General features: G+C 55.3%; 4 protein-coding genes across 4 annotated transcripts; 3 read left to right on the top strand and 1 right to left on the bottom strand.

The window, feature by feature from the left end:
• Nucleotides 1-1,642: 1,642 nt before the first annotated feature.
• On the top strand, nucleotides 1,643-1,900 carry PG985_011834 (uncharacterized protein; the record flags this gene model as incomplete). Its single annotated transcript, XM_066831601.1, has 2 exons — nucleotides 1,643-1,709; nucleotides 1,767-1,900. 2 exons carry the CDS (start codon nucleotides 1,643-1,645, stop codon nucleotides 1,898-1,900), a joined length of 201 nt encoding a protein of 66 aa, XP_066679651.1.
• A 1,706-nt stretch (nucleotides 1,901-3,606) lies between these two features.
• On the top strand, nucleotides 3,607-5,535 carry PG985_011833 (uncharacterized protein; the record flags this gene model as incomplete). The annotated part of the gene is made up of 1 exon (XM_066831600.1): nucleotides 3,607-5,535. The coding sequence occupies one exon, from the start codon at nucleotides 3,607-3,609 to the stop codon at nucleotides 5,533-5,535; it is 1,929 nt and encodes a 642-aa protein (XP_066679650.1).
• Nucleotides 5,536-6,760: 1,225 nt separating this feature from the next.
• On the top strand, nucleotides 6,761-8,426 carry PG985_011832 (uncharacterized protein; the record flags this gene model as incomplete). Its single annotated transcript, XM_066831599.1, has 6 exons — nucleotides 6,761-6,968; nucleotides 7,033-7,170; nucleotides 7,250-7,360; nucleotides 7,455-7,580; nucleotides 7,665-8,267; nucleotides 8,341-8,426. The coding sequence occupies 6 exons, from the start codon at nucleotides 6,761-6,763 to the stop codon at nucleotides 8,424-8,426; spliced, it is 1,272 nt and encodes a 423-aa protein (XP_066679649.1).
• Nucleotides 8,427-8,868: 442 nt separating this feature from the next.
• Nucleotides 8,869-10,602, bottom strand: PG985_011831 (uncharacterized protein; the record flags this gene model as incomplete). The annotated part of the gene is made up of 1 exon (XM_066831598.1): nucleotides 8,869-10,602. One exon carries the CDS (start codon nucleotides 10,600-10,602, stop codon nucleotides 8,869-8,871), a length of 1,734 nt encoding a protein of 577 aa, XP_066679648.1.
• Between the last annotated feature and the right edge of the window lie 2,685 nt (nucleotides 10,603-13,287).

Raw genomic sequence — 13,287 nt, 5'->3', positions numbered from 1 at the left:
TGCATGTCGAGCGTGCGCCCGAATTGGAGCATGGCACCCTTCCGTTCCAAGGTCTCACAACGCCGCCAGTATGCGCCCCTCCAAGCTGCTTCAACCGCCCCCGAAGTTGACGACAGCTGAAGAAATGTTCCAACACTACCAATGGGGCCAAATCAAATTGTACAAGGCTTGCGGATAGCGCAAATGAGTCACTCGGGATACTCTTTCTTTAGCCCAGCCCGCGAGGCAGTTTTTATGCTTCGGTAACGAACTCAGCCAGCAAAAGGTTGCCCAGTCCAGTCGGGTCTGACCGAAAATACAGCTGACTTGCCTGGGAGACAGGCGGACTCTTGGGGCCGGGACAGTGGGGTGGGACGCTTAAATCGGCATGGCATCCACCTATTCAGTCACAACCCTGGCTGGGATGCTTGGTCGCTGCGCTGTAGGCTGCTAAAACATGCCCAAGCTTTAGCACCTGTGCAGGCAGAGAGGCAGACACATTCCCTCCAATTGGCAATTCGCGGCATGCATTGGTCCAGGCTGCATGCCCCCGCCAGCCAATCAATCCCGCCCAAAACCATTTCGAGCTTTGCGACAGGCATCTCGCAAGTTCAAGATGGACAAGCACACGCACTTTGGGTGCGCGACAAGACCTACAGGACTTTTGTCATGTCACCTCCAACCTGCACCTAAGGACTTTTGATTTCGCATCCCCGGACGCATGCTACCTTGCCTACATGCAAATCGTGCACCCAATGCTACGGTGAAAGGTGCGGAATTGTGTCCAACATCTTTCAGCTGGCCCTTGTTTAGCCCCCACGACATTACTCACACCCGCGCTCTCAGCCCTGCCAGCTTCAGCAACCCTTGGGCTATGACATACACTGGATGCTTCTCTTGAGTTTGAAATGTGACGGCCTTGTTTTTTTTGCCACCAGAATGCCCAATTTCCTCTGATGTCTGCGCCCCTGCGCCGACCTGGTTACAACAGGGCATTTCTCACAACTGCTGTCTTACACATCCAACCTACTCTCCCTCTTCCTACTTATTCCAATGCCCCTTGGCCTGTCCTGCCTAAAATACAAGCCCCCGGGGCTCCACACCTGGCTGTCACCTGGACCCCTTCACTTGTTCCAGTCTGCGTCTGCCTTATACTCAAGTCGCAACTCTCGGGGCCGTTAGTACTTTTGTCTAGGTGTTCCAGTTGGTGACTCATGCTGCCTGCGTTCTCAGGGGAATATCACTGCTCTCGGCCAGTGTTGATGGATACCTGAGCTGAGTTCTGCCTTGGGAGGCAGTGACTTCACCGGAAGTGCTTCGCCCTTGTCCTGCGTGCTGTTTGTCTGTGTTGGTGTCGATGCCACACTCGCTGGGCTAAGTATTTTACTCTCGTTCCGCCTGCCTCCTCAGGTATATATGGAAGTAGTCTTCCCCGTTGGTGGCGTTCTTTCCCATCCTATCCTCACATCACTCATCCTTCCGAGATCCTTCTCTATACCCAATCAGCTATCCAAACATCGAAGCATTCCCGATATCTATGACATCTAGCAAGAAGTCTTCTACATCTGTTCGCGTCTTCAACGATCAATCCTCACGAAGAGAACCATCCATGACCTCGTCATCTTCCTACACTTCAAGCAGTTACTCCAACGGATCCTTAGCCATGCCTTCTTCCACCGGCAGGACTTCAAGCTCTGGCGCTTCTACCACTTTCCGGTCAGGCACATCAAGTAAGCATATCTTCCATATATCACCAAATAAGCACACTCGACTAATACAAATTACAGGCACTTTCACGAAAGAGGCTACTCGTAGCTCAAAGAACGTGATCGTCCACGAGCACGCCAGAGGCTACGACCGGAACGAGCCTACTCCACCCTACTCGTCAAGGACAGGAGGCGGCAGCAGCCGTCGGCCTTGAACAACGTGTCAATCACTCGACTTTTTCACTTGTTATGAGGCGTTTGAAGGACTACTTTTCGGAAATAGATCGACTCGAAGACCTGGAGAATACATGACTCCAGGAGAGGTGTCAAGAGACTTGTCGCAAGACGACTAAATGCATTGGGAGATTGTCTGATTCCATCTCACTACAATTTGCATTCAGTTATAGACTGTACATTATGGCGATCATCGTCATGTCCTTAGTACGGCTTGGAGTTGTTCACATCTAGATTTCTAATTAATACTCTAACAAACTTGGTCGTTGTTGTCGTCGTTTCCTCATGTGACCTATTAGCCATTGCCCAATAGTATCGTTGTCGCACATCCTTGAATCCCTCAATCTTCCGATTGGATCTCTCCCGAGCTTCCGACGCATCTGAGATCCCTGATCGGCATTCATATGAGCCAGTCAGTATTGCCGGAGGATCTTTGTGTGACCCGTCGTCGAAAACACGTGTGCGCCGCGTACCGGGCAACGAATCCCAGGCAGCCAGGGACATAATCCTTCCCGCAAATGAGGATGGATGACTACACGGTAGGTAGTTCGCTATCCGGGTGATGTGCATGAACTCATGGGGCACAGCGGGAAGGAGCGGATCTTCATCGTGGATTGGGAGTCCTGCGTTCACGCGTTGCTGCCTTAGGTGGGACGGGTGCCTGATAGGATACCCACCCCCGGCTTATTTGCAGGCAGACAGGTATATGGAGATAGACCTAACCACTGAGAACGTCATCCATGTCGATATATGCCAGTCTCTTGCGCATTCTGGATTAAACCTCAATTGTAGACCAAGTGATCTCCGAAGAAGCCATTGGGCCACGGCCAGCCTTCGTACAGTAATCCCGGTTCTTACGCACCCAATTGCGAAATTGGTCGTATTGAGTCTAAGCCAGCATGCTGCCCCTCCGCCGGCGTATTGTCTCTCAGCCTGGTCTCTGTCGTCGGTGTTGCTAGAAGGTATTGGCCCAACAAAAGAACGAGAAGGATGTCAACACGGGTTGGGTCAAGGCCACGATAGCTCTCCTCGGAGCGAGCTGCTGGGTGCCCAATCGCCGCCCGATCTTTCGACATCAAAACTATTGGCGACAAATCGAGTGTCGTCGAAACAGAGGCACATTGTGGCTTGCATTCCATGGCATGTAGTCGGCAGCGCGGATAGCTACCGCCGACCGAGGCTTCCGCGGTAGGGGCCCTGCCACCAGGCCTGCTTGCTTGCTACAGATGGTGTGCATACATGTATGTATGATTTAAGGGAAAGGCGTGCAGAAGAGACTAGGCCTTCCGATTGGGTATGCCGTTCTCGAAGGGCGTCGTGTGGGGTGCGTTTTCGCGAAACCCTGCATTCGTCTTACCCCACGATGCAGAATGCAGATGCATCAGCAGCAGCAGCAGCATACCCCGCCCCGGCCCTACCACACCATACTGGTCGATTATAGGTGTGACATCCGGATCTGAGACACCGTCTTCGCATGGTTGCTGAGCTCATACCCTCTGTCTCGGATGCGGGGTTGGTAACATGTAGACTCAGTCACAATGAGCATGGCTATATAAAAGTCGGGTCTCGAGCCCCCAGATAACAGTCTCATAGTAGCACATCTGCTCTACACAGCTGCATGTATTGCCACCGAAGCTTATATATTGCAATCAGTCTGGACTGTTCATGAGGCCCATTGTAAGAAGCCATGAGATCGTCACTTGCTCAAAGATGGATAGGACTGGGCACACGACATTCAGGGGTGGCTGCCAGAGTGTTGATGATAGCCATAGGCTGCTGCATGTTTCTCGAGTCAGGAGTAGCACACGCAGCAAATGACCAAGACATATGGGCCTCCCTCAATTCCACCCTAAACGGCCGTCTCCGCCGCCTCGAACCCCTCGCAAAACCCTGCTTCCCCAACTTCGCCGGCCAGCCAGTCCCCCTGGACGAAGCCGCCTGCACCGCGGTACGCAGCAACTACACCACCAACGCCTTCCGCGCCGAGCAACCCGCCGGCTTCATGAACCCGCAGAGCGAGCTGTGCCTCTCCGACCCCGCGGACCAATGCGTCCTGGACTCGAGCACCAAGCCCGCCGGCATGCCGGGCCCCGACGCCGCGTGCGGCCGTGGCGGCGTGCCCTCGTACTACATCGAGGTGCAGTCCGCCTCCGACGTCGCCTCGGCCCTGTCCTTCGCCCGCGTCCACCGCGACGACAGCGACGAGGGTGGCGTCTACCTCGCCGTCAAGAACAGCGGCCACGACTATATGACCCGTAACAGCGGCGGAGGCGGAGGCGCGCTGATGCTATGGATGCACCGACTCAAGGGCATGACGTTCCACGAGGCCTTCGTGCCGGACGGGTGCGACAGCTCCGAGACCAAGGGAGTGCGCGCCATGACGGTCGCGGCCGGCGAGTCCACGGGCGACGCCTTCGCTTTCGCCGCCGCGCATGACAGCCTCGTCCTGGGCGGTTACTCCCCCACTATCGCCCAGAGCGGCGGCTGGGTTCTCGGGGGCGGCCACGGGCCCCTGGCGCCTGTGTACGGTTTGGGCGCGGACCGGGTGGTGCAGATGCGCGTCGTCACCCCGGACGGCGTAGAGCGCGTAGCGAGCGCGTGCAACGAGCACGCCGATCTCTTCCGGGCGCTGCGGGGAGGTGGCGTGGGTGGCGCGTTCGGCATCGTCCTCGAGGCGACGCACAAGTTGGAGGCAGGTCCCTTGCCTATCGCGGTCGCGTCCTTGAAGTTACCAGACGATGCGCCGCAGGAGACGATATGGGAGTGGATCGAGCTCCAGACTCGGAACTCGCTGCGCTGGGGCCGCGAGGGCTGGGGTGGGCATGTGGCTGGTCTTTACCTGACGCACTTCAACCCCCTGCCTCAGATCGCCAACCTCAGCGACGAGAGCGCCGCCGCCGCATCCGCGTCAATGCGTGAAGCCTCTGAGTTCGTGCTCACGCGCGGCGGGACCAGCGTCGTCGAGGTCCTGCCCGATTTTCTGGCGGCCTGGAGCAAGTACGTGGCGCCCGGCGCGGCCAAGACGGCAGGCAACATCCGCTTCATCTCCAACCGGCTGATCCCGCGAGACCTGTTCGCGGACGAGGCGGGCATCCAAAAGATAATGAATTACTTCAGAAGTCTACCGAGGGACCGCTACGACCCGCGGACTCTGTACATACCCGCAGCCACGCCGTTTGTTGCCACCGCCAACACCACCGCAGGTGTTTCAGGGGCTTCCGCGGTGCATCCGGCTTGGTACACGGCCATTTGGGCCCTCTCGACCGGCTTCACGCTGCCCTGGAACGCGACGTACGAGGAGCGACTCGACACATTTACGTGGTTCACCGATGTGACGCGGCAGCAGGAGGCCCTGACGGGTGACCAGGGCGGATCGTACGCCAACGAGGCTAATCTGTTCACGCAGGACTGGCAGGAAGCATGGTGGGGGCGCGAGAACTATGAGCGGCTGCTCGAGACGAAGAAGAAATATGACCCGGATGGGCTCATGAACTGCTGGAAGTGTGTCGGGTTCGACGAGGCGGACTTTGGCAGTGATAGATTTCGGTGTCAGGGGAAGCTGCAATTGGCTATCGATGAGAGGCTTGCGCGAAGCGATGCAGGGCTAAACTCTTGATACCTGGTACTCAGTAGCATATCCAAGACGCTAATTGCCTTGTATCAGAGACACTTGCAGTAATTGAAACTCATAGTCCTTTCGGATTCCATCACCTCACAAGAGCTGGTGTTGGCTAGGAGACAGTGTACGTGTGTGAAAGTGCACTGGTTAGTTCCCTGCTCGCCCAGATTTCTGCAGACAAGACAATCGTCTACTGAATCGTCCACCCCCCTCGTCAATGCCAGAACCAAGATGACGATCAAGGCTTGTCTCTCAGTGTACCAATCTCGGAGGTTTTCCACACCTAAGATTTACGTAACCTGTTTCTTCTTGTCTAGCTTTGCCTACCCGCGTGCCGTGCGTGCATTTCAAGTCAGATCGATCATGTACATCAATCGCAGATCAGAGGTATAATCAGACGAGGGCCACTTTACATTTGATAAAAGCAAACGGGCTGACACACTGCGAAGAGACATCGGACATGATGCGCGCCAGCCTGTCATGGTGAGCATGCTGCACCAAACCAGTCACGGCTCAGCCGCCTGGCACTCGCATCCTGGGGACACACCGCTCACTAGACGACGTTGGATTTGGCGGAGGATGGACTCCGCATCGTGCCCAGATCTCAGCATGCATGCGTCAGTCGGTTACGATAACCTTCCCACTAACATCCCATTGATCGCAAACGGACCGTCCATGCCGACCTGATGCGTAGTATTCGAAATCTTGGCGGCGGAAATTCCACCAGAGACGCCGCATCGCCAAGACTCTGGGGTTCCCCATCTGGGGGTCCCCATTGGTGGCCCAGAGGCAGCTCGCTAAGAGCTATCGTCCCGTCCTGCCCACACTACGATACGCCCACTTGTCTGCACACGACAGCAGTGAGGGGCGTTCGGCACAAGTATATGTGCACTATCGGGATCCAAGATGTAATGCTATATATAAATTGCAACCCAGATCTAGGCGCGCGAATCGTCGCTGTGTGACTGCTATATGTTCCCCCTGTTAAGACGCGGCTCGCAAATGAACACAGGTTCATCAGGTCGTCCGTCATTAGCCTGAACACCCATTTGTCCACCAACCAATCATCGCACGGAGCTCCTTCCGCCTCGTCTCTCGAGAGACGAGGGACGGCGGCCGATGTGAAGACGTGTCTACAAATATAAGCAGTGTGTATAGACTTTTCGTGCTTGATACGACCAAGATTGTTGCGATTATCAGAGAACGCAGGTCCCCTCTCGAGATGCGTCTGCTCAACACCCCAGCCGTGACCGCGGCAGTCCTCCTAGCCCTAAGCAGCACCGCCTCGGCCCAGCTCAATCAGCTCGCCAAGGCAGCCGGCAAACTCTACTTCGGGACCGCCATCCACGGCGAAGACCTGAACGACTCGAGCCAGCAGAAGTACCTGGGTGACAGCAACGACTTTGGCCAGGCCACGCCCGGTAACGAGAGTATGTAACCTATCACTTCTGCTATGAACCATTTGTTGCTAACTGTGTCTTCCCCATGACCCAGTGAAATGGGACGCCACCGAGCCCAACCGCGGCCAGTTCACCTTCGGCAACGGTGACAAGATCGCCAACTTTGCCAGCTCCCACGGCCAGATGCTGCGGTGCCACACCCTCGTGTGGTACGCCCAGCTTCCTGGATGGGGTAAGTCAGGATTGATAACCACTGCCCTTCCCGCCTTCCCATGGTGCGTGGATAACCTCACTAACAAGCGACCGAACAGTCCAGAGCGGAAACTGGAACAAGGACTCCCTGACGTCGGTCATCAACACCCACATCTCCAATGTAGTCGGCCACTACAAGGGAAAGTGCTACGCCTGGGACGTGGTCAACGGTACGTTTTCTTCCCATGCGGGCGACGGATGAAAACGATAAATGACCCAACAACCCACCCGACTGACCCTGGCAATCGCGTGCCCCAATTGCAGAAGCCCTCAACGAAGACGGCAGCTACCGCTCCAACCCCTTCCTCCGGGTCCTCGGCGACTCCTACTTCGCCATCGCCTTCGACGCGGCCGCCAAGGCCGACCCTAACACCAAACTGTACTACAATGGTAAGTAGTATCATCCGTCCCCTCCAGGCCCTTCCTCTTGCAAGCATAGGGTATCGAGACAGCTGACCAACCAACTGCCGACAGACTACAACCTCGAAACCCTCTCCCCCAAACAACAAGGCGCCGTCAAGATCGTCAAACTAGTAAAAGCGGCGGGGAAGCGCATCGACGGCGTCGGCATGCAAGCCCACCTCATCGTCGGCCAGTCCCCCAGCGCCGCCACCCTGCAGTCCGTCATGGCATCCTACCTCGACGCCGGCGCCACCGAAGTCGCCTTCACCGAGCTCGACATCCGCTTCAGCAGCCTGCCCGCCACCTCCGCGGGCCTGCAGCAGCAAGCCGAGGGGTACGGCGCCGTCACCACGGCCTGCCTCGCCGTCCCGGGATGCGTCGGCATCACCACCTGGGGCTTTAGTGATGCGCACTCCTGGGTCCCCGGCACCTTCCCGGGCAACGGCGACGCCCTCCTCTACGACCGCAACTACCAGAAGAAGCCGGCCTACTCCACCATCAGCAGCCTCCTGGCCGCGGCCAAGACGTCGGCTGGCGGCGGCGAAGGGACAGCAGCTCCAACTACCGCGACCACGCTCGTGACCAGTACCACGACTGCTGCCCAGCCGCCGCCCGCGACCACGACATCTGGCAATGGTGGGGGTGGCTGTGTTTCTCCACAGTGGGCGCAATGCGGTAAGTCGTGACTTCTCAAGACTTCTCACATCCTCGTTCGCATGGGGGTATGCTAAATCTGGAAATCGCACAGGTGGCCAGGGCTGGAGCGGATGCAAGACTTGCGCTTCGGGCTTGACGTGCAAGGTCAGCAATGACTACTACTCGCAGTGTGTGTAGACTTCAGCGGGGCAGCAGAAGATGGGTCGACGAGCTTGCCAATTGAACTGGGTTGGATCTGGGGGGCCAAGCGATCATCTGACCTATGCTATCTGTTAACGTCAATCTAAATTGACCAAGGGCTACTCACCCATCTATGTTCCCGCCCATCAGACTTGACATGTCAGGTTGCAGTAGGATGCGGGGTGTTACACGCTGATTGGTTCAAGAGCCAGGATGGGCTTGGAACTGTGACGTAGTAGTATTAACTGAAGTTTCTGACCGCTAACGAATGTCTCCCGCCGCGCATCTAAATACAAACGCTGGTCCATCCGTGTGATGATGATCTTTGACTTTTAATGCCCTTGAAATTTCCATATACAATCTAAGAGCGACAGGATCCGCTATGCCTTGAAATCAAACTCGGAATCCGAAAACGCCGGGAAAGCAGCGCTGTATGCATCTAAAGGAAACTGTTGACAATCGTAACAATCGTGGTGTAGACCATGCAGACCAGGCCGAGCGCCATGAGAGCAATGTCGAAAATCTTCTCGGACCGGGTTGTGGCAATACCGCGGTAATGCAGGTACGGGGGGTAAATGTAGACCAGCGGCACACATGCGAAAGAGCCAATGAGAGCCACGAAACGGTCGAGGTTACTGGCGCCGACAATAGAGACGCCTCCGCAGAAGGCGACCATGAGAGCCCGGAACATGTTCTTCTTCCACTTGGTCTTGAGACTCTTCTTGCCCGAGTGGTGGCCAAAGATCTTGCCCTCCAGAATTCGGATGGCGGGGAAAAGCTGGACAGGGTTCCCCACCAAGACCGCCAGCGAGTAGAGGAACTGCACCGCGTTAACGAACTTGTTGGTTTGCGGGTAGTTGTTGATGATCTCAATGTACGTGTGCTCGCCGAACGTCGCATAGCAAAGAGCACCGACCGACGTGAAAATGATGGTGATGATCAGCATGATAGTGCCGAGCAGGTACTCGAACTTTTCGGGCTTGGCCATGGACGACTGGATGGGCAGGATGAGCCCAATGCCTTCGAAGGTGAAAATAGCGGAACCAATCATCAAGGTGTACTTGTCCGGGTTGAACAGGACGACCGACTCGGCCATGCCTTCGGTGGCAAGCTTCGCGACGTCGTAGTAGTAGATGTAACCCAAGCCAATGCCGATGCAGATGTCGGCGAAGAGCGCAGCAGGTCCCAGCTTGGAGATGTTTCGAATGAAAGCGAACGGTATGAGAGTGAGGACCTGGATGATAATGATGGAGGTTGTCGTCAGAGGCTCTCCACTCTTGCTCACGGCGGCGAGGAACGACAATATGTTTTCGGCCACGAAAACGATGCCGGCACAGACGAAGCCAAGCTGAGACAGCGTGATAGAGCCGAGGATCAGGCCACGCATTCGCGTTCCGGCGATGGCATGGCCGAGCTCACCGTAACCGCCAGAGTACTTGGCCTTACAAGCCAGCAGCAGGTGAAAGGACACCATAGAGATGGCGGCCACCAAGATCATGGTGATGCTCGAGAACAGGATACCTCCGTTGCTGAAGGCCTTGGGGAGGAACATAATACCGGTCCCGATGAATGCCTTCAGTAAGGTGAAGAAGGTCTTAGTAGTACCAGACGTCGCAGACTTAGGGGCGCGGGTACTCTTACGACGTCCAAGCAGGGGCCTAGTCTCGGTAGCCCGGGCAGCACCAGGACCGGCTTCCTCGTCGTCCTCGAAGCTGACCGCTTCGTCATCCGAGTCTTCAAGATCCTCACCAGCAAAACTGCCGTAGAGATCCAAGAATTCGACGAAGTTGCGGGTGACGGGGATCCTGGCGGCCAAATGCTGCTGCTTTTGCTGTATGTAAGCCCTCCGAAAGCCGCCCGGGCCCATTTGCTGGCCCACGGACATGAGGTCGTCGTCGTCAAAGGTAGGCGCCTGTCCAGGATGATGAAAAGTGGCTGCTCGCTTGTGCATTTTCACGCGGGCGGCCGTCTTGAAGACGTCTCGATGTATGTCACCACCGGGCAGCTTCAGCGACGATATTTCGCCAGGCGGGTTTGAGTCTGGAGTGGAGGACCTGCCGATATTACCGGCATCGGTAGAACTGTCAAAGACGTATCCATGGCTCTCTGGAAGATGCTCGGCGACGATCTCGGCATCGTGCCTCAGCTCGTCGGGCGAAGTCGCGTCAGCCATGTTGTGAGGAGAGCAATCTAGAATGAGTGCTGGTATGCCAGAAGGTGGTCTAGTCTATTGGGAAAGACGCTTGGTTTGGTTTAACCTTCAGCTTGAACAGACAGGTAAAGAAGGCTCCATGAACGACTGGGACAAACGCCGTCTATAAGCTGTATATAGATGGCACTGACGTTTAAAGCGGGTTAGAAGTTTCGAGCATGGGCAAGGAAGATGGAAGAAGTTGGGATTTCAATTGAATGAAGTCGAAGGAAAGCCGGAGAAATCCTTGATGCGATGGATGGCATCGTGGCACGGGGCACAAGTCAGGCCCAGTCCATGGGTGGGGCACATTAACGCGGGCTAGGCTCGGCTGGGCTGAAATCCAATGACTGGCCCGCAAACTGGACACTGCAGAACAGAAGACGGGCAGGAAAACAGCAGAAAACACCGGCCTGGAGATGGACAGTGATGGGCAAGCACCTTGGCACCTTGGCACGTTCAGTTAGCCACCAGCCCGCGGGGTTTGCGCGCCAAGTGGGGCTGCTTCCAGCACCTAGGCCGACCTGGGCCTACCCTCGCTGTCGCCCCTGAAAAGTGGTTGAGCCGCCTGCTGACCGACAAAACTTGACTCTGGCGCCTTCAATTCAATCGCAAGGGGTTGGTAGGGTCTTGTGAGCAGTAAGCTAAAAGGTTGATATCCCATTGTGGAAGTGGCTGGCAGAACTCTGACGACTGTTTGCGTTCAATTGGCAAGATCGCATGCAGGGCGACTGCTTAAGATGGCCATGTCAAAACATTAATTCGGTCATCGTGTCTCACAAGCCAGATTAGCTAAACTCTACTCCCGGGTGCTGCCTTCCACGTTGTGGGTGACAGTGCGGTGCTGTGTCGGGATCAGCCGATAGGTGCCCTGATGCGGATCCCTGTTTTAGGGGATCACGAATTTCTGAACCACTACCAAACAAGACACCAAACATTTCTGGTCCAATCCATCGTACAACGTGGGAATAGTTGCACATCCGCGCTTACGCATCTTCAATAGTCAGAGCAGAATCAGGCGCCGACGCAGGGTATTGAGAGGGTATTTGACCCCACACACGGTGCCGATCCGCCCATGATGCTTGGGATGGCTGGTGGAACCCTGCGGGTCATATGTAGGGACCGACCTCCGTGACCAAACAACTTTGAGCGCGAAACTTTCGTCATGCAGGACGCCGCCGGTATCCCTTTTGACGACGCAACGGCCCTGTGGAGGCCGGCCTCAATTGACGAATGTCGTTTCAACTTGAGCACGCCATTTGCGCCCATAGATTCGTATTATGGCGATGCATTTGGAACAGCCCATGGAGATGTGCGACCCCGTTTCCGTCTCCGTTTCTGCCGGGACATGCTCCCTAAGCGCATCGGGGCACTACGCTCTAATGGGGTATCCGGCAGAGAGAGTTCCTTTGCGGGTGTGTAACAAGAAAGTTACTCTCCACGCAGTGACATTCATGTGTTGCCCTGTACAACGGCGCAGTGGTGTACTGAGTCATGATGGCTAGTAGTCACCACCATACCGCGTTGAAGACGGGCATCCGTGCGAGTTGACTATGAGTGACGCCAATGAACCGCAAATAGGGAATCACATTTGGTATGGCGTACAGTGGCCTGTCGTTCGACTGTTTCCGTTCCTTTCCCTATGTCTTCCGTTGGTTCATCCCGCTGTCAAGGCTCCGAACTACAAGAGTTGCTGCTCTCACTCAAACGAGGGGGAATGCCTGCCGATGTATGGTCTAAGCACTGCGAGTCTGCTAGATGGCAATGTATGTTAACAAACAATCTGGTGACAGAGGAAGATTAGCATAGTCCAACCTAGCACGTTCTGATGCCCTATGGGAGGCTGGGAGCTGTCCGCCTTCGCGGCAGCCCCTCTGACGTTAAACAATACAAAGACATCCCGCTGTCAAGTCGGTTGGGATTTTGTTCAGGTTGCCCAACGGCCAGCCCATCGATTTGACATGACGAACTGAAGTTACTTATGTATGTGATACTGATAAGCCTCCTCGCAAGTCGATAGCCCCCAATGGAGGTCACAGTAGCTGGTTCATCGGCTGGAGTTGGGTTTCGGTACGGCCAGGGCGCGGCAGCGGAGGATTGTGTATGTAATGTTGCCACCTGGTAATGTGAGAGTTATCATAGATCAACTTGGCATATATGGCTCATTGCATTTAGTGGAATGAGGAACCGATCCCGTGTATTGATGATTTTGCTTTGCTCTTGCAGAGGTTCCGCGACTTGCATAAGGTCAATGGCCTGGGCAGCAGAGGAGTGGCATTGGATGGGGTAGTTGAGAACAAGCGCGATTTATGATCCATTGAATAATGGGTGATATTACAGCTGTAATGATATGTAGGTAAATGTTCCATGCTGCAGATTCGTTCCCTTTAGTGGCATTGGTAGTGATGACAGTGATAAGATAGGGGTCGATGGATTTCGTGGGTGAGCGTGTTTGGATTTGTCTAAACAGATATCGCATTGAAAGGTGATGGGTATGGGTCACGAATATCAGTAACTAGTTTCTGATATTAGAGATTGATTAGAACGCTTGATTGTTATCTTAAAACAATTATTTATTGGTTGGGATGTATGATGGGCGAGTGATGCGAGTGGGTGAGCTGGAAAACACGTTTTAGATGGACAGAGGCAATGAGCTGTGGAGGAACC

Source organism: Apiospora marii (genome assembly GCF_038362585.1).
Source record: "Apiospora marii strain CBS 49790 chromosome Unknown utg000009l_segment0_segment0, whole genome shotgun sequence".
NCBI lineage: Eukaryota > Fungi > Ascomycota > Sordariomycetes > Amphisphaeriales > Apiosporaceae > Apiospora > Apiospora marii.
Note: the sequence above shows the minus strand (reverse complement) of the source record. Positions and strands in the feature narration are given on the sequence as shown.